Source organism: Sordaria macrospora, chromosome 1 (assembly GCF_033870435.1).
Source record: "Sordaria macrospora chromosome 1, complete sequence".
NCBI classification, from domain to species: domain Eukaryota; kingdom Fungi; phylum Ascomycota; class Sordariomycetes; order Sordariales; family Sordariaceae; genus Sordaria; species Sordaria macrospora.
Genome location: NC_089371.1, coordinates 1,619,456 through 1,646,314, shown reverse-complemented (window position 1 = coordinate 1,646,314; position 26,859 = coordinate 1,619,456). Strand labels below are relative to the sequence as shown.

Sequence of the window (26,859 nt, the reverse complement as noted above, 5' to 3'; positions counted from 1 at the left end):
TTTGGTTTGTTATGTTTGCATAAGAATATTTTTGTTTCTTTTTTCTTTTCTTTTTCAAGGTACGAGCACAAAGCATGCAGGCAGGCAGATAGATTTCAAAACATGTTGGTTTCTAGTATCCATTCCCGAGTCTTAGCAGATTGTAGTGATGGTTTACAAAGTCTGTCTATCCAAACAATGCCGAATCATTACTACAGGAATCACTGTCGTGCTTCGTTCACTGAGTGAGTGTAGGGAAGGGTAAACAACAACAGAGGTTATCCGAAACTTGAACATACGTCTCTTATAATGACAGAGCTAAAACAAGCTCAATGCATAATATCGTACTTTCTTAGTCCACGGCAACTTCTCGACTTCCACTTTGGTATCATTCCCACCATCGCGACCACCACCACCACTATCGCTGTTACCAATGCTTTACTATCAATAGCAACCTTGCCCTCAAGTGGCCCATATCATGATCCAACCATCCACTACTTTTCACAACAGCCCAATCAATAACCACTCTCACTCATCCTTATCAGCACTCAACACCTCGCCCCTAAACAACCACAACCTCGCATCCAACCACCACATCAGCTTCCAGTACAAGCTCGCCCGGTCCCAATCAAACTCCCCCGTCTCCGTCCTCGGCACCTCGTTCCCAATCATGTTGCCCGTAAACCACTTGAACAGCGGCACGTGGTTCAGCGCCCGCTGCGTGTACGACGGGGCCGGCAGCAAAGCCTGGTCGACGGGCAAGAGCCTAGCCTTGCGCACCGTCGGGATCGCCCGGCAGAACTCGCTGTCCATATCCCCATGGGCGACGTCGACGGCCGTCAAGAGCTGGTGGGCGCCGCCTGCCGTGGAGTGCGCGAGCGAGTCCATACCGTGTGTGAAGGCGCCCGCTACGGCGCCCATGGCTGCGGAGGTGATGGTTGCGCTGGAGGTGTCGGAGATGGTGCCGGTATCGGCAGTGCGGGAGGAGGAGGGGGACTGTTGGTTGTTGTCGAGGTAGGAGGTGTAGGGATTTGTCATGGCGACGCGGGAGCGTGGTTGTTGTTGCTGTTGGTGCTGGCCTGACGAGCCGCGACGGCTGTTGTTGTTGTTGTTGGCGCCGGGGGTGATGCCGTTGTTGATGAAAGCGGTGTTGTCGGGTACGGCTTCGTCGCGGGCAGGGGGCATGCCATCGTAGGGCTCGGCGAAAACGAGGTGGCCGAGGAGGGCCTGGGGAGAGGCGGTTATGGCTGCTTCGGCGGCCTCGGCGGACTCAAACGTCACCTTCACCCAGTGCTCGCCGCCGTCGGCCTTGTTGACGAGCGCGCGCTCATCGGCGGTTAGGGGCCGTCTTCGCGCGTACAGAGGGTCGCGCAGCTCGGACTTGTACCGTCTGTTCTCGGCCGGCGGGTCGCGCGGGTAGTCCTCGCATATCCTTCCGGCGAGCTGCTCGTAATGGTTGATGGCAGCGTACTGGTGTGAGACGGAGCGGTAGCCGCGTAGTATCACTTCGGTCGGGTGGTGTTTCTTGGACAGTTGGGTGGGCGCGGCGTTCTCGTCACCGAGGGAGGACGGTATGAGAGACTGTTTTCGTTGGGCGGCTGTGAGGTTCTGGTCGGGGTTCAGGTTCGCGAGGTAGTTGGAGAATACACGGTCGGCGGCGGCTATCGTAGCATCTTCCCTCCTGGCTGGCATTGCTGTCTTGGATCGCGACCGACGTGTTGACTTGCCGAAGGAGCCAGTCTCGTGGACTGTCCTTCTCGAGCGGGGACCCTCTTGGCTGTTGTTTTTCAAAAAGTCAGTATCGGAGCTGGTTTGTCAGGCCTAAGACGACGGCGGGCGGACGAACTGTGGAAACACCATGGCGTAAGGTCTTTGGATGCCGTCGTCACCGACGTAAAGCTCGTCGTCTGGGACGTTGTGGAGAATTAGGGGCGCCATGTCAGGCACGATATTGGGTTAAGGTATCTCGTCGTCAATGTGGAAAATGGCAATTGCTATGTGCTATGTGCACCGTGTTTGCTTGTGGTCGGACAACTGTGGTGATCCTGGAAAACGGTGGTAGGAGCACTTTGGGTTTTCAAGGAACAGTTCCTGACGGTACCGAGAGAGAATGTGAGGTTGTCGGGTCGGAGGGTTTCCCTGTAGACAAGAAGTGGTGGTTGTGCTGTGGTGAGGTGAGTGGTACAAATGGTGCAACAGCGAATGAAGATGCGACGCGATTTTTCGATGCGCTATCAATGCTGGAGTGCTGGAACTCAGGTTGTTGAACGTCAGCCCAATTGGGATGGATTCTTGCTACGGCAACAACAGCCTTGGCTAGCGTCCTCGTTCCCCTGTCCCCTGCCCCAGCATTGGACGGTAGCCCCTCGCTAGACGGGTAGGGTCCCGTTAGCAGCATCAACAAGTGCTTATCGATAAGAGCTGCCTGCCTGGGGCCCTGGCGTCTTGACTGCGCTGTACGTAACGCAGTAACGCTACCTATGATGCACTCTATCGCACTGCACTTACTCACCGGTGTACCTCCGTCGTCCGGAGCTTTGTTTTGTTATAAGAGACTGGCAACACTCACCCTTTCCAGTTCCACTTCTGCATGTTTCCAAGTTCTTTTTGGTCCATCTTTCAGTTCAGAAACACCATGTCGCTCAGAGAGAGGCCAGGTTCGTCCTCCAACCAGGACAGGAGAGAACCTAGATATCATGTTTATGTCCGTCTTCCCTTCAATCGGGGCGACTTCGTTGATCCTCCACCGGTATGTTTCTCCGCACTGTGTCCCTAGTCGTGACTGTGAACCACGCCGGCTAACTTGACCTCTCCAGGTGAGCTGGGACGACAGGAAATCAGAAGCGCTATGGACCATTATCTCGGGAGTATCGCAGACAGAAATTGACTGTAAGTCTACATCATCCAAAAATCCAGGTCTCATGCTAATGGTTCTGCTGTGTAGGGCATGAGCTGTGAGTCTTCCTCATCAACGGCAGTGCGCTTCTGCTTCTCGTATTGACACTGTGTTGTTATAGGGCAGTCCAGTTCGATGTCACAGTCGAGTTCCTCCTCCAGATGGTGTCCTATCTCACCGAGCGACACACTGCTCAACTGCGGGCGCAGATGAGGAAAGCCGCCGCGAACGGTCGCGGTTCCGCCGCTCCGTCACCGATTCCCGGCGGCGAGCCAGTTGGACACGCCGAAGGCATGAGACGAGCAGGTTCCATTGGCGGCCGTACCTCAGCTCTCTCCATGCGCAAGGAAGCTCTCGCTCCTAAGGACGACGTCAACAATTCTCCTGGGACACCCACCGCTAAGACATCTGCCAACTTTCTACGGCCTGCCATCTCGCGGAACTCTTCCCAAACAACCCTGGTACCGGGCCCGAACCCGAGCCTCGCTGCCCCTGTGGCTACGACAAGCAACAGGATAGCCAGCAGGTTAAGCGATTCACAGCGCCGGAGATTATCACTAACATCTATCAAAACGGGCAGAGACGTCTCCTCCGGTGACGCCACCCACGAAGGAACAACAGAAGATAACCGATCCTACCGGCCCCCAGAATCGCCATCACCCGTCGCCTCCACCTCACCATCTTCCTCCTCCGACTCAGACGACGCCGAGCAAATGCAAAGTCGCTACATCCGCCGTCCTCCACGCTTCCAGTCGGCTACGGCCCAAGACAAGACAGCTTCCGACGATGACGACGACGACGACGAACTAGCTTTCCTCCCTCCCGCTAGGACCAGACAACAACAGGAGCAACAGCAACAGCAACAACAACAATATCAACAGCCAAGATTTCAACGACAAAGTAACCCAACAACCACAGGCTCCACCTCCACCTCAGACGGCGGCGGCAGCGGTGCTCTAGACCTGCACGCAACCGTGACCAAACTCCCCCTGAACTATCGCGACCATGGTCATCCGACAACGCCCCGGAACAGGATAGGCTCTGGATCTGGATCTCAGCAGCAGCAGCAGCAGCAGCTATATCAACAACAACAACAACAGCAAGTCAGCCACGGCCACGGCCTGAGCAGCATCAAGAACAATCATCCGCAATTATCCACGATCCAATCGCAGACTTCCGACTCGTCTACCAGCTCGGTGGCGATCATTCCTAATCCCAATCCTAATCCCAATCCTCGTCGTCTGCGACTTGCCGGCGGCGGCGCTGGTCTAGGTGCCGGTGCAGGCGGTGCAAGCGGTGCAGGTGAAAGTTCCGGAGCGAGACCTCCGGGCCCGTTGTCGCCGAGGAGGATGGATATGTTGTCACGAGAGGGAAGTGAGGGGGCGCCGAGTATGGGAAGTAGTTTCAGTGATCTTGATGGTGAGCCTTTTTTTTCACCTGTTACTTTTTGCCCTCATGTCCCGTTATCTCGTCTCTCTGGTGTCCCGTTCCCTATTTACCCGTTTTCTGTTTTCTGCACACACCCCATGATATCCTTTTCATCATTACAGCCGCTCCTCCAAAGAAGGAAGTGTAAAAAAAAAAGTGTTGGTATGATGATGTTCTAACATACGTTCTGTCTCAACTCAACAGATGCCTCGGTAACCCAATCAGCACTCGAGGAAGCTCTAGCCAGCAGGATGCAAGACGGGACGATTGGCAGCCGGATGAGCATGATCGGGCACACCATCAGGAGCAAATATTTGCCTAGTGGTAAGGGGAATCGTCCCTAGCTAGACAGCTGAGGAGATGGTTGAACAGCAGACACTACATCAGATGTTTTGGAACCTGCGTGTGTTTCTTACGGCCATGGGAAATGTAGTGTAATATGAGTGGCAAGAGTACAGTAGAGGGAAAGAGTGGGCTGAATTTCATACTTTTCTTTGTCATAAACGGAGGGGTTTCGCGGTACATGGAACTGGGTCAGGAGTTGGGACAGGAGCTCTCGGACAGGCTTCGTTGATAATGATCAGTCCATCCATCCACCAAGGGATTTCGGGATATGTAGGAAGTAATGGTAGGTACCTACTAATGGCAGCTAAATACGAATCTAGAATATGACATTTCATTGTTGCTTCCTGCCCGTCCGAGCGGCTTCATGGCGTGAAAGCCAGCCAGTACCATAGTCTATCTACATTGAAGTAACACCGTGGTATATAGGGTCGAAACAGTCCTCGTCCTTGTTCATCCGCCTCCAGGTATCTGACAACGCTATACCTATAGAGCCCTATACTATCTACAGCTAATTAGGTGCTCGAGAAATCCCTCCCCCCAACCAGATGACCAATATCAAGTCGACATGAAAAACTCTACCAGCCAAGCTCAACAAATTAAATGCGCGAAAATGACGAAGACCGCATCGCTTGCCGCTCTGATAAGAAGTCAAATCGCTCCGCGCTGATGTGGGGGAAGAAACTGAGAAATCCGCCAGATCAGAACAAACAAACAGACACACCACCCCTAACCTAACGTGCCAGTCACGGTCCCTCCCTCACATATGAACCATGACCGTCCTGTCAACCAAGCCCGAGATATCCTCCATACCTAGGCTCGCCAGAATCGACACCCCGCCAAAGGCAATGCTGCAGTAGTACACCCACGGGTACGCCCTTACGTACGCCTCCTGGCTGGCCGCCACGATCACCGCCCAGCTCTCGTCCGTAACGCCAGGCAACATGTGAATCTCGTCCACCAGCGAGGCACCCGTCAACTCGATCGCTGCTCCGATGGTTTCCCTGTTGGTAATCCCGCTCTTGATGCACGCGCCAATCACGGATTCCGTAAGCTGCGGAACCAGCTTCTGGATGAACACGTTGTAGTAAACCGTGTATCCGATCACCCCGCCGACGATGCGGATAGAGATGGTCAAGGCCGTGATAGTGGCAATGAAGTCCCTCGGCGCGATGATGGTGGCGATGGTCGAGGCGGGCACGACGATGCCGCCGACGCCCAGGCCGGCGATGAAGAGAACCAGGTACATGGTGTGAATGTTGTCAAGACGGGCGGATGCGAGGGCGCCGCAGCCGGCTGTCATGATGCAGCAGGTGAGGAGGACGATCCATTTGATGTGGCGTGGGAAGCGCGAGAGGAGGTAGAGCGAGATGACGCAGCCGGCTAGGATACCGAAGGGAAAGGGCATGCCACGGAAGCCGACGCCGTAGGGACTGATTAGATGGTTGAATGTTAGCGGTTCAGCTCGACTCACGAGAGATAGGAGGCGGTGAAGGTGTTTGGAGGGGAATCCATACGTGTTTCCATAGACATTATAGGCTTCGCTCGGCCACAACATCAAAACAGAAAAGAAGTTAGCGCCGGATATGAAGGTGATAATCATGGTTATGATGAGTGTCCGAGGTGCAGGACCCAAGTCTCTGGGAATCATGGGAGCTTTGGCTCCCTTGTATTCCCACAAGCCAAAGATGATGAGTACGAGGAATCCCAAAATCAAGGGAGCCAAGACTCTTGCACTTGTCCATGGATACTAGAAAATGTTTGTCAATCACCCGGTAAAGAGCATAGAGAAAACGGGATAGTAATGTGCCTGTCACTAACCTGATATCCGCCGCCCAAAAGACCAACTTCCAGCAGAGCCAGCCCAGCAATAGAGAGGAAACCACCAACCACATCCATATCCTTCAAGAGCGAAAGCTTTTGTTTCCAGTTGAGATCCTCTGTAGGCGCAGGAGGGTGGTAAAAGAGCGCTGTCATAACAAGGCCGACCAACGCCCACCCGCCAGTAAGAATCGAGATATACCTCCAAGTCGAGAAGGCCGAGATGATCTGGGAGTACATGACGGAGGGCAAAAGAGGGACGATGGTGAGAATCATGCCGGCAATGTAGTAGCCACGATGCGCAATAGGGGCGAGTTCAGCTGTTCCCGCGAGGGCTGTGAGCTCGTTGATACCGGTGCCAATTCCAGTGAGAGCCATTCCGCCTAGATAGAGTATCAATCAGTATGGAGTACTTGATCGGTATTAGGAAGGACTCTGTCCGCAGTGGACTTACCAATAAAGATGTCCATAATCTCGGCAACACCACACATGATCTGGCCGACAACAATCAAGCTGCTGCCGGCCAGAGCAACCCAACGGCGTCCAAACACATCTGAGAAACGGCCAACAAAAGGAGATATGGCGGCAGTGGCGAGTAGATGAGCGGTGATGAACCAGACCCAGTGGTCAACTCCTCCAAGATCTCGGTAGATGAAGACAGGTACGGCAGCTGGTAGACAGGTTAACTGGATGTTGACTTCAACTTGGAGCAGCACATCAATGCCGTCTTACCGAACAGATACAGAGGTGCTTGCGCATTGGTCCAGCAGCAGGCTAAAGCCGCCAGAGCCAACACTTTGCGGACACTCAAACGCTGAGCATGATAAAGTCAGTAAAACCGGCATAGAAGGATTGACGAAGATATCTCCTACACTGGCATCTCCATTGTGTTGCTCAGAATCTGTCGAGGTGCTTGAGGCTTGATGGCCTTCGTCGAGGGGTTTTGCTGTGTTGGCTTGGGTGCCTTCGGCCTTTTCCAGAGCAGAAGCGGAGTTGTGAGCCAGGGCCTTCTCGGCCGAGCTTCCAGTCGAAGCCTTATTCTTCTCGTTCGAGGACATGATATTTGCTTGTTGCACTGGCGGCTATTTGCTGAGTCTGTCGAGTCCACCAGGTATTTGAGTTCAGACACCTCCGGCCGCAATTGGACGACCTTGACGACAGTGATGTCGGTGCGGTGTCGGGTGATTGGAAGTGCCGGCGGGCTCCTTTGTGCAAAATAAATCCTCGGGAATTGTGAAGAGACGGGAATTCCTGGTCCACTCAGGCAACAGTAGAGCGTCCTAGTGAATGGCGTTCCGGTTACCAGAAGACGGGATGCCGGCAGGTTCTCAGTTAGCGGCACCAGCTGTTTGCGATTCCGCTCGGGAGGTTAGGTCAGCCAACAAGATCTCGGCTTCGACCCACTGTTGTCCCGGGACACTAGTACGTAGAGTAGGTAGAATTCCCAGGGTCTGTTTCCGATGAAGTTGGGTAAAAGTACCATCTTGACTGCGGAAGGTGCAACTCTCGTGGTGGTTGGGGACAACTGTCCGGGCAAAGGTGAGCCTGGCTGACCTTGGCGGCGCATCCCCGTAGCCGTACACCGAACACTTGCAAGATTGGGCGTTAAGGATACGAAAAGCAGCAGACAGCCCAAAGAGATGGTGCATTGTTTCAACGGCCGTTGCCCTTCAGAGACTTGCTGGCTGCTATCAACCGACTGGGTAAGCCATAGACCGCCTGGGAGAGTTCCGTGACACAAAGATATTCTGTGCGACCCAGATGGGATGAGATGTATAAAATTGGCTGCAAGTCCCAATGAAGAAGCAGGGGTTGTTGCACTCACACACCCCGTATCCGCTGCCTTGAGGTTAATCTGCCATGCATTGAAGCAGTTGCCATCCGTTCTTGTCCTGCGACACCTGGGTCCACGGGGCAAAAGGTAGACCAAAGACCTGCTGCTCCAAGCCTGCGTGGCGCTTCAGCTTCCGGGCAAGGGCATGCACGCAATATAGACTGCATACCGGTGGTCACAGGTTAGCACTTTGGGAGATGATTAAGGTATAGCTCGGTGTTGGAGCCGTGCTACCTCAACTGGCTCCGATTCCCGACTTGATATGGACCGTGGGGAATTCGTGAGAAACACAAAGCTACCACAATATTGCTTAGCGGTAGGACCGTGTGCCAAAGAGCAGCCGTTGACAGGTGAGTTCCGACGCTGTACTTGCCCTGGGCCGGCTCGGTCTGAACAACCGTTGTGTGCCCCTAGTTAGGCCTCGCCTCGTACCACCCGCACGAGGATGAGACTGGTGTGTGCGGTGAGTGGGTGGCAGGGTAATACTATTTCCAGTTAATCCGGGGCCGTACTGGTCATCTGGCTCATTCTGTACCCTTTGCTCCGTGGTATTGATTATGTGCGGGAAGTGATAACGAACCGCGCTCCGAGCTGGACTCGGTTGAGGCTCCCGTTCTCTTTTGCTGTAGGCTAGAGGAATGAAGATAGGAGTTATGCATACTTATGGGAAGGCTGATACAGGTAACAGCAAATATCCCGATGTTGTTAAGAACCAGGTGTTCGCCGTGTCTGCATACAAAGGAGTGGGCTTGTGATGGCTGATGTTGATGTCGTTGACGAGATAAAGGTGGCTTCACGATCTCGGAACTCCGGAACACCCAATGATAGCCATGGTAGAATTATCCGCCGGCTGTCTCCGTCACGTCGATTTGAACGCGGCAGCAGCCGCGCTGGATCTTGTTTCCCAACGTCGTTGGACGGACGGATATTTTTTGGGTAGGCTGGGCCGGCATGTTTGTTGTTGTCTGTGTTACCGTCGAGTACCGTACGTTCATGTGACCAAGGGAGTTAGACTGACGAAGAATGGGATTCCAACCGAACCTGGCCATATGAACGGAAGCCCAATGTGCTATGGTCCCCTTTTCCCCAACCTTCGCCCTTCCCAGTTAGCCACACCTACCTTTACCCCTGAGCGACCACTTTAAACCTAAAAGTACCGGAAACCATCAGCTACGAAGAAGTTACCACGAACACGTTCCACTGTCATACCTTCCCCTTCGAGGTTCTTGCATCATCTGTTACAGGTCCGGCGAACCTTAACTTTAATCGTAGTTGAAGCGATACGCTGGTGACTCGTGGTTGGCGGTGAGTGAAGAGGTTGAAACTTTGGTGCCACGAGTTATGATTCAGGAGTGGCGCCTTGAAGGTACAAATCACCTCAGTGAAATGATTGCATGAGACGCCAACAGCGTTCTTTAGCCAAGTAACTAGGCTTCATCTTGGTCAGTAAGGTCATCTTTCAAGTCCAGGTGTCGTGTATGAGTCCGTCTAGTCCATTCCGGTACAAGCAAAAAGACTAGTATTATGATGTTTTGACTTTGGAATCACTGGTGAGTGGCATCCCGCCAGCCATGGAGAGATATCAGCGGTTACATACTCTGACCATCTCAATTTAGGCTTTGAAGGGGTGGAGGTTGGCCACGGCCACGACATCGAGAGGGTTACGGTGGACTTGGACAGGCTGGTTCACCGAGTAAGGAGACGGGAGGAGGCTTTGCGGGAGAGGAGAGTGAGAGCGAGAGCGAGAGCGGAGAGGAGTGATTTTGCCCTTTCTTATGTCTTTTCCTTTTTTGTTGTTGTTGTTGTTGTTGTTGTTGTTGTTGTTGTTATTTTTAACGTCTACTTCCGCCTCCCGTAGGGCATGAGACGTGCCGCACCGGTGAGTCTAGCATACAAAATTAAGAGCAGTGCCCTAATTGTCCACCAAAACCATTAATCCGAGGGCAAACCGAGGCCTATTGCCAATGTAAATCATGTGTTGCCCATAGCGTAAACGCGGCCCAACACTTGTAATCGAATCGCCCAGTGGGCGAGCCGCCAGTATATGACGGAACCTGTAGCACAAAGGAAAAGATAAAAGAAATGACAAAATCACTCCTCTCCGCTCTCGCTCTCGCTCTCCTCCTCCCGCAAGGCCTCCTCCCGCCTCCTTGCACGGTGAACTAGCCTGTCCAAGTCCATCGTAACCCTCTCAATGTCGTGGCCATGGCCAACCTCCACCCCTCTACTCCGTAAAAACCCCGTAAGGTTGTCAGCGGCGCCACCGCCGTCAGTGTGCTGTTGCCAGAGGGTCTGGCGCCATGCCTTTCTCGTGCAAGTCCACGAAAAGAAGTGCGAGGTTTGAATCCTAGCGATAAAGCGCTGCCAGTAAATTCCAATAGCAAGGGAGAGATTCTCCCGCGTAGCCGCTGTCTTTTCCTTTGTTCTACAGGTCCCGCCATATACTGGCGGCTCGCTCACTGGGCGATTCGATTGGAGGTGTTGGGCCGCATTTACGCTACGGACAACACATGATTTACACTGGCAATAGGCCTCGGGTTGCCCTCGGATTAATGGTTTTGGTGGTCAATTTTTGTACGCTAGATTCACCGATATTGCACGTCTCATGCCCTACGGGAGGCAGAAGTAGACGTGAAAAATAACAAACAAACAAACAAAAGCGACAAGACTCGATACGTACTTCAAGGACGTACCAATTTCCTTTGACATAAGAAGGCCTTGAAGTCTAACCCTCTCTTAGAGGTTGAGAAGATCATCAAGGCCTTCGAGACCAAAGCAGATTATCAGCTGAATTGAACTCTTTGTTCCAAGCCCAGAATACTACCCTTGTCACATGGCCACACGTAGATAAGGACCAACAGAAGGAAGGGTCACGTGGAATAAGACAATCTGAGTTCCTCAGTCGTCCCTTTATACCTCCTCGCCCTCTGCGAGATATCTGGCTCCGGTGGTTCACGAAGTCGTGAACCCCCTTTAGGGTGTTGACTCGACTCGTGAGCCTGTGCCTGCCGCTTCCCCTGTCATGATTACACGACCCAGCCCTTCGGTGGCTTGGTTGGCCCGTGTCCGTCGCCTATCAGTTCGTAACAGTGTTGGATTTGGCGTTTGATTGATTCAATTTCGCTCTTAAGCACCTCCATTTTGAAACGGCTGGAATCAAGAACGGAAGAAAGGACGATGGTTGTATGTAGTGGGAAGATGGGGAGATTGTGTTGATGTGAAGAGAGTGAAGCAAAGAATTCAACGACAAGGCTTGACAAACTTGCAAATGTCGCTCCTACCTTCTACAACTAGAATAACAACCAACCACTCTTTTCATCGCCTTTCTTCCCCCACAATAATAATCTCTAGAGCTTGCTGATGGTCTCATCGTAAACTCCTATGATAGGCTTGTAGAGTTGGTCTGGCTCTCCTGCAGGGGCTCCAATGTTTACACTTGCATCTTTGTCGTAAGGAAAAAGAATCTTTCTGATCCTCATACAAAGCGGTTCCAAAACTTTAAGATTCTCTGGAAACTCCTCCAGAACCATTCTAAAAGTAACGGACATGTCGCCTTCCTTATTCATAGCAATCTGACTGAAACTTCCGGTCTCTCATCGTTGAAAAACGCTCTCCTGAGGCACCTCCTTGTTGCACGCCGCCCTCATCATCGCCTGCACCATGTCCTGGTCGATTTTACCCTCCACATTACCGATGATGTGCTCCGGTTCCTCCGTATCGTATCGACATGGAGTGTGATCACATGCGGGTCATGCCCTTTGCTCCGGAGGCACCTTCTCGGTTCTTTCTGACAGCAAGGTCTAGGTCAAAATTAACCACCCGTTCTATCGCCTTTCTCCCTATCCGTTGTAATCTCTATAGCTCGCTGATGGCCTCATCATAAGCTGCTATGATAGGCTTGTAGAGTTGGTCTGGCTCTCCTGCAGGGGTTCCAATGTTTACACTTGCATCTTTGTCGTAAGGAAAAAGAATCTTCCTGATCCTCATACAAAGCGGTTTAACCTTGTCCAATTTCTCTGGGAATTCGTTCACAATCCTTTGAAGCCCACTTACATACATGTCGCCTTCCTTATTCATAGCAATCTGACTGAAACTTCCGATCTCCCATCGTTGAAAAACGCTCTCCTGAGGCGCCTTCTTGTTGCCAGAAAATCCGTTATACCACGATTGGCGCGCACACATCCAAAGAAGGACATAGAAAAACGATTCGAGGTCGTGACGATATGTGTGGTCGATGTTGCGCAATACTTCAATCGCCATGAACTGGATCGTGCCAGTTATTTGTCGCGGTCCGCTTGGGCCGCTATTCTGTGCTTTAGCCATGTCAAGGTCGATCAGCATGCCCTTGAGGCCATCTGCTGTTTCAGGGTCCGTGATGATGATGTTGTTTGGAGAAATGTCGCGGTGGAGAATTTTGCCAGTGACGAAGAGAGATTGGTGCGCCTTGATCGCATCTCGCATTGATTCTAGCAGTTGCTTGATATCAGTAAACTCGCTGATGACGCGACCGGCAGGTGAGATGACGAGGCAGGAATAGATCCGATCTTCCCACAGGTCCTCGCTAGGCGCAGATAGGGCCGGCTTGGTCTTGCTTGTCGACGACGACGGCTGGATGCTCAGCTTTCGATTTAGCTTCTGGCTATCGGATCGCTGCCTCTTATTGGATCTGGATACGGTGTCGGTGGCGCTAGATGACGACTTGCGCTTATTGCCCGATATACTAGTGCTTGTTGAAGCCAATGAAGGGTCGTCCGCCCCGTTCTGAAACCGGTGAGCCGTTGGGAACTTCAGTTTCTTCCGTATTTCTGCAATGGTAGCGATTCGATGATGCGCTACTATTCCAGCTACCCCTTTAACACCCTTTTCCTTTGCTTGCGTTAGGTGGTCTACCTCCGCCGTCCGTTTACCCGATGCCCAAGCGAATTTGACAACGCTGTTGTTTTCGGTCGTATAACAGGTAGTTCCGCGACTTACAATGGCCTTCTGCCTATACATCGCCCTATCCAACCTGATCCTCGTTGCTTGACCGCCTGTGTCGTTTAGCGTAATGTAGCGTTTTTTTCCTCCCTCGATAACTCGCTCAATGAAGGTATCCAGGCCCATCGCCTTAGCATCCATCGTAGCATAGCCGACAAGAGCGCGCGCAAACATGTCCGTGTTTTGGTGAATATCGAAGAACCCGGAACTATACGCCCCAGCCCGATCGAAAATCCAGAGCTCCATCTCGGAGGCGCAGAGAAGGAAGGCGTGGACGAATCGACGGGTCGGCTGGTCGGCGAATACCTTGCGCACGTAGCGGGAGAGTTGCAGGAAATCCGTCTTAAACCTGCGGTCACTGTGTGACTTCTTTTGCTCCCCAACAACCAGAATGTTTTTGTATTCATAAAGGGTACCCGCTTCTGTAGTTGACGCTTGGAAGAATATATCCATCTGGTCTTTCCCTTCTTTAAACTGGTGGGCAGATGCGGTGGTATGGAGCTTGTTCGGTGCCCCGGCTAGGAAGCGCTCTTCCAGGGAGCAAAGCCATTCCCAGACCGGCTTTTCATCAGGAGTGGCCGGGAAGCCCGTCCATTTCGTTCCGTTATGCGCTGTCTTGATCTTCTCTAACATTGCCTTCTGTTCGTTGCGCCAGTTTTCGAGGTCGAAGAACTTGTCCAAAAAACCCCCTACACCGCGGAAGGTGCAGTTTTTGATCTCGTGGAACAGTTCCTTTTCCACCACCTCGCACGTTGCACTATCAGCAAGCCGATTCGAACTGGTCTTGACAGGCGTTCCTTTGAACGTAGACGGAACTGTGGGGCGAAGACGGGGAGTGCGGGGAGTCAAGGTGTCGAGGAGACTGAAGACGGCAGCCCAAATGGCAGTGTCGTTGGAGTTGTCGACGACAAGGCGGACGAGAGGGCGAAATGGGTCGAGATTCGCTATCTTCCCTCCTTGGAGATCCTGTTGTATAGGGAAAAGTCTGGCTGCCACATTACTGTTTCCGTCGGAAGAGGGTAGTTTGAATGCTGCGGAGGATCCGACAAGCGCCAGTAAAAGGGATGCAATAGATTCCCGGTACGCATCGTCGGCTTCGTTGGCGTCGCGCAATTTGTCTCGAACGCGGTCAAGTGTATCACCGAGCGGGCGTTCGGAAATGATCTCCTTCTGTTCTTCTAAAAGAGTCATTTTGAGAAAGGACGTGCTGGGAATTGCTAATTGTGTGGAAAATGGATGGGCAATGAAGATGGTAAACAAACAATGCTGGTTATTGAAAGAAGAGTCGGAGTAAACAAAGACCCACTAATTCTGGACTCAGACATTGGCGTGATAGACCACGTGATGCTGGAAACTATTGGGTTCCCTAGTTAGCTGGCTCAGGTCCGTGAATGAGATGTTCAGATTGCTAATAAGAATGGGTGCAATTTTCACCAAAATCTGTTACGGTTCTGCACATGACATTAACACCACTGCAGTAGTCCAAAATAAGGTGATTGGGACCGCTAATATTGATGGAAGATGGCCAGAGGTGCCAGACTCACCTTTTGAAATCTGACAGGTTGCGGAGGCAGCGAAGAAAATCTCCGGACAGCAAGGCCAAGGAGTCATTGGAATCAATCAGTGGTGGTTCTCCCGAAAAAGACCCGAGTGCCTTGCGATTCAGTGCAGGTTTGTTTGTTTTGGCATGTCGCAACCATCCATAGTGGTTAGCTTACAACACGGTTGGCGCAGCCGCCAACACCTTTGTATACTAGTTAATGCATACGGGGCAAAGCTGCGGAACAGGAAGACGCCGAAGAACCAAACCACAATCAAACAAACCTGCATTGAATTAGGCACTTGCCCTTAATAATTTATTTATTTATTTATTTTTTGGGAGAAGAGGGGAGGGGGAGAACCACTACTGATTGATTCCAATGATTCTTTAGCCTTACTGGGCTCTGCAGCTGCCTAAGTCCGGGGGTTTCCTTTGCTGCTCCCGCAACCTGTCAGTTTTCAAAAGGTGGAGTCTGACACCTCTGGCCATCTTCCATCGAGATTAGCGGTCCCAATCACCTTATTTTGGACTAGTGCAGTGGTGTTAATACCATGTGCAGAACCGTAACAGATACACATTTTGGGCCACCAGATGTTCCGGGTAATAAGCTCCATGGTTTTATCCATTCCCATGGGGCCAGCAACCTTGGTGTCATGCTCGGAGATGATGACTTCCATTTTCAGCGATTCTGGAACCCAGAGGCGGTTCTTCTGGTACAGCAGATCGTCGAGCTTCTCGTAGTCTTTCTTGAGCTCCTCCTTGTTGTACTGCTCCATGTAGGCCGTGTCTGATAGCCGTGCTTTCTTGAGACGTTGTGTGCAGTTATCGTTCCATCGAGGAGTTGAAGCCCTGGCATGCAGCTCTCAGCAATCGACTTGATGATACAAGGATAGGATGTGATGAGAATAAGGCAACCAAGAATTGGGGGATGTCCTTCCTCCCTCTTCCTCCCTCTTCCTCCCTCTTCCTCCCTCTTCCTCCCTCTTTCTCTCTCTTTCTCTCTCTTTCTCTCTCTTTCTCTCTCTTTCTCTCTCTTTCTCTCTCTTTCTCTCTCTTTCTCCCTCTTCCTCCCTCGCTCCTTCTTTCTCCTCCTTCCTTTACTTGCTCTTCTTCTAACTTGCTCTTCATGCAAGCCACCACCATGTTATGAAATGCCAGAATGGAAGTGAAAAGGTGGGCTAATGCAGGCAGATGAAGGAGGTAGGTTAAGGCAGGTCCATAAAGGAGGTTGATCGTGATCAGTTTGTCATAGTGGATCAGCAAACCGTGATCCAACAAGACAAGAGCGAGAGATTCCCTTGCCACGCTTTCATCTGCATGCACATAACTACTGGGCCGAGGAGTACAAAGAACTAATTAGGAATGGTCTTCTGACGGAGTGCAATCTTGGTGTTACCCGTGTAAAAGATCTAGCCGCAGTATCAGGACAGTCTACTTTGCTCATAATTGTTACGATCCAATCGTTGAGCCTCATGTAAGCTAGATAGATTAACCAATCAGATAGGACCCGGGGTTGAAGACCAGTATAACGAAGGCCTCCCGGCCTTCGTTATACCTGGTTCTTCAGCAAGCAATAGCTATCACAATCTATCAGTACCTTTTAGCTACTACACTGTTACTCTATTGTTCTATCCCAGCGATAATACTCCTGTGCTTGTAACGGTTCGTCACAATAATCCACCCAATTATATTCATCTTTTTAGCGCTGCATCCCTACTTACTATCTTGCCTCCGTCCGAACGATATGGATATAGGAAGTGGTGGTTCAGTTTTTTGACCCTACCACGTGATTAAAAGACCCGTTTCCTGCCCTTCCTCCTCCTATAAATAAGCTTACTGAGGGCCAGACTAGTAGTTGGGTCGGTGACGACCAGCGAATCCCTGGTGTTGTATGTTTTTTTTTTTCACTTTTTTCTTTTCGTTCAATTTTCCACCCATAGCTTCTTTACTTGTGAATCTCCTTTTCTAATCTTTCACTATTGTTTCTATACTTGACAGTTTCCCAACTGCATAATGAAGGGAGGCTGTGACGGGTATTGCACTAGGAATTAATATACTGGACCAAGAAAGACCGAAGTCGATTCCACAAATGCACCTTCCATCCAGCCGAGCGAGTGCGGCATAGTGGTAATCTTACTGTGAGATGAAATGTTATGTTCGTTAATAGATACTTGCTTTTCCAAGTCGGAGAATAAAAATTAACAGACAGCCCCTATTCGCAATACTAAGTTCGATTCTAACCACATCATCCTCACTAATCTCATCAGCCCCTCCTTATCAAAACCCCCTATGAACTCAGATCCTCCAGCTTTTCCCAACATCTACATACCTCCTCTTTTTCCCCCAAGCCTTCACAAAATTCTTCTTATCCTCAACCGTCAACCCAACCCTCCTCCCACCACATCTGCCCTTTTGTTCCCTACTTTGGCCGAGATGCGGACCTTCAAATTTCAACACCTTCAAGTTCCGCAGCTGTAACTGATGCCGAAGTACCCGGCCTTGGGACACTCGCAAAGATGTCGATAATGGGCAAGCATCTGACAGCCAATCCCTCCAAAACTATTTGGTCGAATGCTTCTGGCATACACTTCTTCTTGTCAGGCTGATTCGACCGGACGAAGCAATAGCATCTTTGGATGCAAGGGTCACGACCACCGCTCGCTGATACCTGAGATTGTGAGTACGCAGATCGGAGAGAACGAGCAAACCATCACTGACCTTCGAATGCTAGGATATTGTGAACAAGGTGAACAACCACGAACGAATCAATGATGATGTATTATGTAGAGTTCAGACTGTGTAAAGTCTGGAGCTCTAAAAGTAGGGCAAGGGAGGTCCCTGTGCGGTGGGGCCATGGCCAGAGGGAGCCATGGCTGGCCGCACGTGACACGGGACACCTCCAACAGATATAGCTTGTCAGGCCTCGTAGCCCGGTGTCAACGAAGCCAGACACGTTCCCCATCTACGGTCCAGACTAATGGAAGTGAGACCTGAGTTTGCTGGACACCGAGTTGCGGTATCTCCTACAGAGAGGAACAGCAAGTGGCTGGATTTCTCGGTTATTACACATCCGAGTAGTCGGGAATTGCTGGATATATGACTTACAAAGCAGTGATACATACACCTTGGTGGTGTGAAGGAATATGTGTGTCTAGCCCAACCACGGAGTTCCATATCGCCAACGGGCACGTTCGAGTGCTCCCCAACAGCATGATGGGGCAGAGCATGGAAATTGACACGAGTTGATATAATATTCTACAATGAAACGTGAGCTGACGTAGCTCAATTATATACTGTTTGGTAATAACCCCCTAACTTATCATCACAGAGTTTCAAGCCCCCCCCCCCCCCCCCCCCCCCCCAAAACGCCATCACCCACGCCGGCTTCGCCGCCAAGGTAGTAGCAAACGCATCAATAGTCTCAACCAGCCTCAGATGCCTCTTTTTTGAATCTATCGTGGCCTGATCATCGTCCTTGTGGGGGTTGGTCGCGTCCCGGTGAGCCTGGCTTGCCCACTGGACCTGCATGCGCGGCAGGACGGCTGGATTCCAGGCTAGGAACTGCGCGAGGGAGATGCCGGCTTGGGTGGCCAGGTCTGTGCAGGACAGGCCGTCGGTGACGAGGGACCACTTGTTGCAGTCGGCGGGCGAGCCGGTCATGGTTGGGCCGGGCGGGGTGTGTTTTGAGGTTGTGGGACTGGTAGTAGTGCTTGCTGTAGTCGCGCTGCCCTCGTCGTCGTCGCCCGAGATACCGATGCAGTAGGCCTCGTCGACCCAGTAATTGGTCTTGCAGTCTGACGAAACCGCTGGGTTCCATGCCAGGAACTGTTCGAGCGAAATGCCGGCTTCCGAGGCTAGGTCCGCGCAGGACAACTCGTCCGTAACGATAGCCCACTCTTTGCAGTCTGCGGGCGAGCCTGACATGGTGGGTCCTGGTGGTGTCGGGGAGGCGTCGGTTGGGGTCCCTTCATTACTGCCCGCTTCCAGATACCACAATCCGCAGTAGCGGACGCCCTTCTCAAACGCGCACGCCGGATCCGAGACGTCGCCGAGGCCGGGATTCCACAAGCCGAACTCCTCGAGGTCGACGTTGTAAGTTGCCGCGGCGAGTTCGCAGTTGCTGGCGAAGGAGGAGCTGGTGAGGTTGTATTGGAAGTCGTCTCCGGCTAAGTAGTGTACACAGTCGTCGCGCGTGCCCGAGGCTTCGGGGAGGGGGGTGTACAGCCGCGGGTAGGGGGACTCTGTGGCGTCGGGGCGCTCCGTGTAGGGGATTCCGGTGAAGGGCGCCGAGGGGTCCAGGGTGATGGTGGCGTGGCCGGGCCGGCCAATATAGGTGTTGATATCGCCCACTGCGACGACGCAGTACGATTCCAAGGCGAAGAGATTGGTGCAGTTGGCGTTGACGCCCGGGTTCAGGAAGAGGAAGTCGGGGAGGGTGATGCCGAACTTGAGGGCGACGAGGTTGCAATAGTCGCCTTGCTGGACCGAGTACCACCGCCCGCAAGGCTTTTCGGCACCGCCAGAGCCGTCTGCTGCGTCGGTGGGTTTGGGAGCCGTGCTGGTGGGAGTGAGAGGGGGCAGGCCGGAGGTGTCGGTGGGGTTCACGAACTTGCGGCCGGGAGCATCGACGCAGATCTCGGAGCCGTTCAGCTTGGGGAGGTTCGCGCACCCGTAGCTTATGGAGGGGTTCCAGGCAATGAGCTGCGTCTCGGTGATGTTGGCTGCCGTAGCCACGGCCTCACACGTCGCATTGGTGGGGACGGCGACGGTGGTGCACTGGTTGGTGATGCAGAGAGAAGTACCGGCAGCGGGAAAGTTGGTGCAAAAGGCCTCGAGGTCGTTGTCGGCCAGAAGCCAGTTGGTGCCGACACCCTGGCTCTTGGATATGGTGTAGCAGTTGTCCGAGGCTTTGATGGTGTAGGTTGAGCCCTCACACACCTTGGCCGCCGGAGCAGGCGCTGCCGTGAAGTAGTCGATGGTCGTTGTCACAACAGGGCGTCCCACAATGCCGCAACTCGCCGTCATGCTCTCGTATAGCGACTTGCTGGCCACCAGAGGCCCGTCAAAGTACGGCGACCCCTCGCGCAGCCGCAGCCGCTCGGCCAGGCAGGCGTCGCAGTCGTCGGGCCGCACCTGGTCCGTGATGTTGCTGATGTAGTTGGAAGGGCTGATGCCGGGATCCGAGAAGGCCGCTGCCAGAGCCGCGACGGGTCCGCAATAGCGCCCCGACTCGTCCTTCAGGCAAGCATGCTGGAAGGTCTACTGCAGCGCGCCAGGAATATAGACAGCCGCGGCCTCAACCTCAAGATCGGCCGAGATGGTCTGGTTCCCACACCGGGACTGTACCGATGCCCGCCATGTTTCAAGGGCGGATGAGCAACCGGTGGTGCAGATGCGCGATAGTGACGCGGGCGGGTAGAAGACGTCCGGACGGAGGTCCTTCACCAGCGGGTCGCAGGCGGTGATGTCGACGGTCAGGGCATTGGTGCACGCTGAGCTGAGTGTCGAGGGAAGACTGTCTGGGTAGAGCAGCACCGTGGCAGATGCCGTTGATGCAAATCCGAAAGAGAGAAGCAGGTCGACGAGGAGGAAGGTCTGCATCATGAAGATTGTCTTAAGCCCAATCCCTTGCTTGATAGCGGCTTGCCTTGGGGACCTTTAATGAGGCAAGTCAGCGGGAATGACTGCTTTCAGGGCGGAGGAAGACAACGGGATCTTCGTGTAGCTGAAGGCGGCATCGCAACCGAAAGAAGGACATTCCCCTTGGGGAGGTTGTCGAGTATCCTCGGCCTCTTTTAGGGAAATAACACACAAGAATGCTTGATCCGGCTTACATCTTCATGTTTCCCCCCGGGCCTTTGTGGCAGATATCCCGCAGAGTGGCTGCTACCCCGATTCTAGCTCCCACCGAAATGAGCAAGGGGAAGATACCCATTCCCACATGGCTTGAGGGAAGGATTTCAAGCGCGAGCGCTTACAAACTAACTTTTTGGTCAAGTTGATAACAGATGTCATTGGTCAACTCAACACATCTTCGGCGCAATTGTCTCTGACGGCCCGCTAAAGCCTATCTTCCTCGGACAATTACCCTATTTCTACATAATCTCGGCAATCCTATGCAGGTACACTAAGCTTAAGTGTAACTTTATTTTATTCCCCTTACCCTCGCATTGCAAAATCTCACAGTATTGTAAACCCTGAAGGGATCAGTCTCAGACATCACTCCGGCACTTCGGCACTTCGGCTTTCGATGCAAAAGATGGACTGCCTAATTGCCGTACAGAGGTGCTCAAGAGATCTTATACAAGATGAGGCGGCAGCTTGCTGCCCTGGGTGCAGGTGGTAGGCATTCCTGAGCAGGCACAACACCCGTGACGGACAGCCATGCGGTATCCTATTGTCTTTGCTCGTCGAGGGCTTGCCCTGGCACCAGGCAGCAGATTGTCATGCCTGGCAACAACAGGCTGATGTGCCGGCAACATGTCGGAATCCCGTTTCGTGAGTGTCTTTGAGCCATCTACCTCTCCCGAGGCAGGTTATGCTAACTGCTGATCACCGCAGACCCTTTGACTACTCAGCCAAGATCAGGCGCGAATATGAGCTACCGCTGTGCTGCTCCGACGAAAACGGCGACGAGTCCCTTTCATCTCATGAGTCTCATCCCGTCCTCGGCGCCATGGACGCGCCGTCTCTGCTAAGCATCCGAGCCACCGAGGACGACTACACGTGCGGGCCGGACCGGCCTTACGCCAACAAGGCTTGCTGCCCCAAGGCCACGCTGTCGTGCAACTACGGCGAAGAGGCGTGCGGTACGTCGGGTATCTCGCCCAACGAGGTGTGCTGGTCCAACTGCGACGCCAAGGCCGAGTGCGGCAAAAACCCCAAAGTGCCCGGCCAGAAATGCCCGCTCAACGTCTGCTGCGGCAAATGGGGCTTCTGCGGCATGACCGAGGACTACTGCGAGAAAGAGGATAATGGTGCCACCGGCGGCTGCCAGTCCAACTGCGACCAGCCCGGCCCCAAGAACAAGGCCAGCTCGCAGTCCCGCGTCATCGGCTACTACGAGGGCTGGCGCGCTGACAGCGCGTGTCAGGGCATGGGGCTCAAGGACATTCCCGTCAGCTCCCTGACCCATCTGTACTTTTCTTTTGCGTCCATAACCCCGGACACGTACAGCATCGCGCCCATGGACAGCATCAAAGGGTCCCTGTTTTCCGAATTCACCGACCTCAAGAAGAAGAACCCCGCCCTGAAGACAGTCATCGCCATTGGTGGATGGACCTTTAACGACCCGGGCCCAACCCAGAAGGTGTTAAGCGATATGGTGGGCTCAGCGCGGACTCGCGAGACCTTCATCGACAACCTGTTCAGCTTCCTACGCGAGTACGCCTTCGATGGCGTCGACTTTGACTGGGAGTACCCCGGCGCTGATGACCGCGGCGGCAATGACAAGGACGGTGCCAACTTTGTCACATTCCTCAAGGAGCTCGACGCCGCCAACAAGAAGCAGCCCATCAAGTACGTCGTTTTCTTCACGCTGCCCACCTCATACTGGTACATGCGCCACTTCGACCTCAAGGCCGTCGACCACGTCGACTTTGTGAACGTCATGTCCTACGACCTGCACGGGGTCTGGGACAGCAAGAACCCAATCGGTCAGAAAATATACGGGCACACCAACATCACCGAGATGAAGCAGGCCTTTGACCTCTTCTGGCGCAACGACGTCCCCGCCAACAAGCTCAACATGGGCCTCGGCTTCTATGGCCGCGCTTTCCAGCTGCAGGACCCTTCGTGCAGCAAGCCGGGGTGCGGCTTCAAGGGCGGCGCTACCAAGGGCGGCTGCAGCGGGGAGTCGGGAATTATGAGCAACCGCGAGATCATGGCCGTTATTGATGCCAAAAAGATCAAGCCCGTACATGACAAGAAGGCCGGCGTCAAGTACATCACGTGGAACAATGACCGTACGTCAATTTTCTTCGGTTCTCCCCCCCCCCCCCCCCCCCCCCCCCCCTTTTTGACTGTCTCCTGAGCTGCTCTCAAGCACCTAACAAGAAGATTGCGGCTAATATTATTAGACAGAATGGGTGTCGTACGACGACGCCGACACCTTCTCCCAGAAAAAGGAGCTGGCCAAGGACCTGGGGCTGGGCGGCTACCGCATCTGGGCCATCGATCAGGATGATGAGCATCTGACGGCACTGCAGCCCGTCATCTCGCCCAAAAAGCTAGGCGACTTGGGCGCGGCTGCCGACAAGGGCGGCTGGCAATCTTCCAACAAGCACTGCTACATCACATCCTGCGGTGGCAACTGCGACACCGGCGACATCAAAATCACCGACCAAGAATGCGGCGACGACAACAAGCGCAGCAAGCTCTGCTGCCCGCTGTCTGGCGCCCCGGATCCCAAGGGGTGCAAATGGCGCGGCGGAGAGACCACGCGCTGGTGCAACGGCCGCTGCAACGACGACGAGGTCATGATGGAGATGAACAAGTGGGGCGACGGCCAGGAGTGCTGGGACGGCAACAAGGCCTACTGCTGCAAGAGCCCGCTCGCCGAGGAAAACACTTGCTACTGGAGCAGTATCGGCGGCTCCTGTAAGGGCGATGACTTGCCGCTGACATTCTCGGGCACCATCCTGACCATCTTGGAAGACGTGGCCAAGGTCATCCTCCGCGTTGTCGGGGGCGCCCATCCTCTCACCGCCCTGGTAGGAGAAGTACTCCTCGCCGTGCTCGACGAACTCAATCTCGACACGGACAAGTACTACTGCTGCCCCAAGGAAGATATCCCTAAATGGAAGAACTGCGCCTGGTTCGGCAAGCTCGGCAACTGTTTCGACGGCCACTGTCCGGACATGACATATGCCCAGCTGACCGACAGCTACTTTGGCGGCGGCGAGACGTTCGGCGGTTAGCTGTCTCGCGTACGCACCTTTTGCTGCGAGGCTTCAGAGGACCCTTTGTTCCTGCCCGTGCCCCTGGGCAATCTTTTCGAGCACCCCCCGGATGGTGAGAGTGTCGACACCGACTTCTCCCTCGAAACGGACAAGGACTCAGACTCGCAGCAGACCCCCAACGAGGCGTCCTTCCAGTTTGCTGTGCTCGTCTCGCCTGAGGAGCTGCAGGTCTCCGTCGACAAGCGTGACGGCTCTCACTGGGACATTTTCTCGGGCTGCGACTCGGCCATCGGCAAAGACGGCCCCCATACGGTGCAGATGGTATGCACAGACTTCTCCGAGGGCAGCAACTGTTACAAGATCAGTCTCGGCCACGGCGTCCCTGGCACCATTCTACAGATGCCTTCCGGGTGTGGCCCCGGAAAGTACGCCGTTGCAAAAGACATGGCCCCAACCACTGACCCTAAAAAGACGATTCTTCCCCGCCATCTCGAGCACCTCTCGGCTGCCCACGCCCCCGTCGTCTACGATTTGACCTTTGACTACGACTTCACGAGCGTGCCCCGCAATCTTGGGGACACCCAGATGCGCATCGACTTCAGAAACCAGGACGACTACTGGAACACGGTCGTCTCGGCGGCCGGAAATACCAAAAAGAAGATCAAACGCTCCCTCGCCGACACTGGGGGCAACCACGCCCGCTGGCTAGAGGAAGAGTTCCGCGACGACTACCATTTCGGTGCCCTCTCGCGCCGTGACCTCGAGGAGCGTTGGTTCGGCTCAAGCGTCCTCGACTGGCTTGCCCGCATTGTTAAGCCGGAAATCACGCGCGAGTTCACTTATGACTACAAGGACACCCTGACAGCCAAACTCATTGACGAGACGTGGCAATGCAACCGCATCGACTACGAGGGTCACATCCTTGCCCAGGCCCTCCTCAAAGTGAACGTAGCGACCAGCTTCAGGTTTGCTTTGATCGTTACAAAGATAACCCCGCCCGTCGACACGTCCCAAAGCTACCTGACCTTCTACAACAAGGGCGAGATCACGGGCGTTTTGACCCTCGAAGCCGTCGCCAAGTTTTCGTATGACAGGTCAGACGTCATTGTGAGCATCCCTTTCCCAGGCGCTTCCTTCAAGATCCCGGGAATCGCAACCATCGGCCCGCAGTTGACGGTGGAGGGCAGCATCGATGCCTCGCTCACCCTGGCAGGCAAGGTGGAAACACGTCTCGAGTTCGCCAACTGGGAGGTCCGCCAGGTCCTTCCCGACAACGGCGACAGCAAGTACACGCCCAAGGAGATTGGCGACGGCGACCCAGACCTCAAGCGCACCGGCGACAACGAGGATCTGGACGAGCCCAATTTCTACGCCGGCGTCCAGGCCCTCGGCGGCGGCCGAGTTCGGCATCCGCTTCGACAAGCGCTGGGACGTCGCCCCGGCTGCCGCGGCCATTGTGGCCGAGGCCAGCGTCATGATGAAGATGGGCGTCGGCGTCTCCACCAAGGACACCTGCCCGTTAACATTTGGGGTCGATGTCGGTGCACGCCTGTTTGCGCGTGCAACGGCACCAGGCTTCGGGTGACCGGGGGCCGAGGTGGCCATTACGCCCGATTATAAGAAGCCCATCATCGACGGCGGCACGTGTCCAGGCCTGGGATCCCTTCCGACCAAGCGTGACCTGAATTTCCTCATCATCGAGGCCAACGACACCCGTGGCCATAACCATGGCTATAGTCACACCCACAAGCGTCTGAGACATGGCCATGGCCACGCCCACAACAGCCGCAGCCTGGCCAAACGAGCGGCCGTCTGGAGTCCAGTACTCAGCGTGCCCGTGGGCAGCTACTTCTGCCCACCCGAAGCCAGTGACAACTCCGGCCCGGGCTCCCCATGCTCCAAGATCGGGTACGCCTGGGACGAGAGCGACATCATCGGGGATTCACTTTTCAGGCGGTCCGAGTCTTTTGGACACGCCCTCGAAAAATGGTCTTCCTCCAAGCCCACGGAAATCTGCGGCGTGACAACCAAATTCCAATACCCGACAGACTCGGATGCCAAAAAGCTGAACAACCCGATCTACGGCTTCAAAACCACCGATTGCAAGGACTACGAGTTCGGCCTTCTCACGGCCGATGTTGCCGGTGTCAGCTACGATGCCGAGCACGTTCTCGAGGCCCAACTCATCAGTCAGTTCTTCGACACGCTCAAGAATCTCGGCCCCTTCCCCCACCCCGACCCTACCAAGGCCGCGGCGGGCACAACGCTCAAGTTCTGCCCGTTCGTCAAATTGCTCTGGAACGCTCAGGCTGTAATTCCAGGCCTCGAGACCGCCCTAGGGACCGACATCCCTCTCATCGCCTTCAAACACGTCGCCAGCCAGTTCCCCACCGATAAGTGGAAGAAGGAAGAGTACGTCTGCCTCGAAAAGCACATCAACGCACCGCCCAAGGGGAACGCCTGGGGTGGATTCAGCTCAAAGGGGAAAAGTATCCAAGTCGTCGATCTCGAGAAGTGGCTCGGCACCGACCCCAACGCCAACTCCAACAGCCCCTCGGGCCAGAACCCGCCCAAATACCCCTCCAAGAGCAAGATCGCCAACATCGACGGCGCCGAGGAGATCATGAAGTCGATGCGCGTCATCCTCGGCTCGCGCCTGTATCACAACACCCCCGCCATCCAGAAGATTCTCAAAGACCAAAAGGAGCGCGTGGGCGAGGTGCTCCGGCGCCTCGACACCGAGGTCTTGCCCAACACCCCCAAGAACCCGGGCTGGACGCCCTGGGCGTCGCAGGACCTGAAGGGCAGGTGGGACAGGTTCATGAGCGGCAAGATGGCGCTGGCCGCGAGCAAGTCCAAGATGGTGACGACTGACGTCTCCTCAGACTGCAAAACCAACTACTGGCTCGGCGAAGCCTACTGCGTCGGTGTCTCAGGAGACGACGCAACCACAACAACAAGCACCGCCAGTCCCATGGGCTCCTCATCAAAACCCACACCGCCCGGCCCAACCATGACCGGCTCGCCCGCCGACTGCAATAAATGGTCCCTCGTCATCGACGGCCTCTCCTGCACAGACTTAGCCACGCAAGCCGGTATTTCCCTCGCGCAGTTCCTAGCCTGGAACCCAGCCGTCTCCTCC

At 54.1% G+C, this 26,859-nt stretch overlaps 6 protein-coding genes across 6 annotated transcripts; 2 read left to right on the top strand and 4 right to left on the bottom strand.

Moving 5' to 3' along the window:
- Positions 1-237: 237 nt before the first annotated feature.
- On the bottom strand, positions 238-2,211 carry SMAC4_05469 (uncharacterized protein). The gene is made up of 2 exons (XM_003347121.2): positions 1,826-2,211; positions 238-1,756 (listed from the first exon to the last, which is right to left on the bottom strand). The coding sequence occupies exons 1-2, from the start codon at positions 1,915-1,917 to the stop codon at positions 508-510; spliced, it is 1,341 nt and encodes a 446-aa protein (XP_003347169.1). The 5' UTR covers positions 1,918-2,211; the 3' UTR covers positions 238-507.
- Positions 2,212-2,514: 303 nt separating this feature from the next.
- On the top strand, positions 2,515-4,947 carry SMAC4_05468 (uncharacterized protein). Its single transcript, XM_003347120.2, has 5 exons — positions 2,515-2,728; positions 2,796-2,868; positions 2,924-2,933; positions 2,997-4,294; positions 4,508-4,947. Exons 1-5 carry the CDS (start codon positions 2,570-2,572, stop codon positions 4,645-4,647), a joined length of 1,680 nt encoding a protein of 559 aa, XP_003347168.2. The 5' UTR covers positions 2,515-2,569; the 3' UTR covers positions 4,648-4,947.
- A 22-nt stretch (positions 4,948-4,969) lies between these two features.
- SMAC4_05467 (uncharacterized protein) lies at positions 4,970-8,292 on the bottom strand. Its single transcript, XM_066090297.1, has 6 exons — positions 7,339-8,292; positions 7,199-7,280; positions 6,921-7,136; positions 6,467-6,849; positions 6,163-6,395; positions 4,970-6,078 (listed from the first exon to the last, which is right to left on the bottom strand). Exons 1-6 carry the CDS (start codon positions 7,522-7,524, stop codon positions 5,406-5,408), a joined length of 1,773 nt encoding a protein of 590 aa, XP_065945517.1. The 5' UTR covers positions 7,525-8,292; the 3' UTR covers positions 4,970-5,405.
- A 3,747-nt stretch (positions 8,293-12,039) lies between these two features.
- On the bottom strand, positions 12,040-13,362 carry SMAC4_13023 (uncharacterized protein). The gene has a single exon (XM_066091220.1). It carries the CDS (start codon positions 13,293-13,295, stop codon positions 12,156-12,158), a length of 1,140 nt encoding a protein of 379 aa, XP_065945516.1. The 5' UTR covers positions 13,296-13,362; the 3' UTR covers positions 12,040-12,155.
- A 4,737-nt stretch (positions 13,363-18,099) lies between these two features.
- Positions 18,100-20,274, bottom strand: SMAC4_09692 (uncharacterized protein; the record flags this gene model as incomplete). The annotated part of the gene is made up of 1 exon (XM_066091002.1): positions 18,100-20,274. Exon 1 carries the CDS (start codon positions 19,840-19,842, stop codon positions 18,100-18,102), a length of 1,743 nt encoding a protein of 580 aa, XP_065945515.1. The 5' UTR covers positions 19,843-20,274.
- A 1,081-nt stretch (positions 20,275-21,355) lies between these two features.
- Positions 21,356-26,739, top strand: SMAC4_09691 (uncharacterized protein; the record flags this gene model as incomplete). The annotated part of the gene is made up of 3 exons (XM_066091001.1): positions 21,356-22,781; positions 22,900-23,730; positions 23,773-26,739. The coding sequence occupies 3 exons, from the start codon at positions 21,356-21,358 to the stop codon at positions 25,335-25,337; spliced, it is 3,822 nt and encodes a 1,273-aa protein (XP_065945514.1). The 3' UTR covers positions 25,338-26,739.
- Between the last annotated feature and the right edge of the window lie 120 nt (positions 26,740-26,859).

Excerpts from the sequence above, each read along its gene's own strand:
- SMAC4_05468 (XM_003347120.2), top strand. The coding sequence starts at position 2,570 with ATGTTTCCAAGTTCTTTTTGGTCCATCTTTCAGTTCAGAAACACCATG. Across the intron at positions 2,729-2,795 it reads ACTTCGTTGATCCTCCACCG|GTGAGCTGGGACGACAGGAA; the intron begins GTATGTTTCTCC and ends TGACCTCTCCAG. Across the intron at positions 4,295-4,507 it reads TAGTTTCAGTGATCTTGATG|ATGCCTCGGTAACCCAATCA; the intron begins GTGAGCCTTTTT and ends TCAACTCAACAG.
- SMAC4_05467 (XM_066090297.1), bottom strand. The coding sequence starts at position 7,524 with ATGTCCTCGAACGAGAAGAATAAGGCTTCGACTGGAAGCTCGGCCGAG. Across the intron at positions 7,281-7,338 it reads AACACAATGGAGATGCCAGT|CGTTTGAGTGTCCGCAAAGT; the intron begins GTAGGAGATATC and ends TATCATGCTCAG. Across the intron at positions 6,396-6,466 it reads TTTTGGGCGGCGGATATCAG|TATCCATGGACAAGTGCAAG; the intron begins GTTAGTGACAGG and ends AACATTTTCTAG.
- SMAC4_13023 (XM_066091220.1), bottom strand. The coding sequence starts at position 13,295 with ATGTATAGGCAGAAGGCCATTGTAAGTCGCGGAACTACCTGTTATACG.
- SMAC4_05469 (XM_003347121.2), bottom strand. The coding sequence starts at position 1,917 with ATGGCGCCCCTAATTCTCCACAACGTCCCAGACGACGAGCTTTACGTC. Across the intron at positions 1,757-1,825 it reads TACGCCATGGTGTTTCCACA|CCAAGAGGGTCCCCGCTCGA; the intron begins GTTCGTCCGCCC and ends GAAAAACAACAG.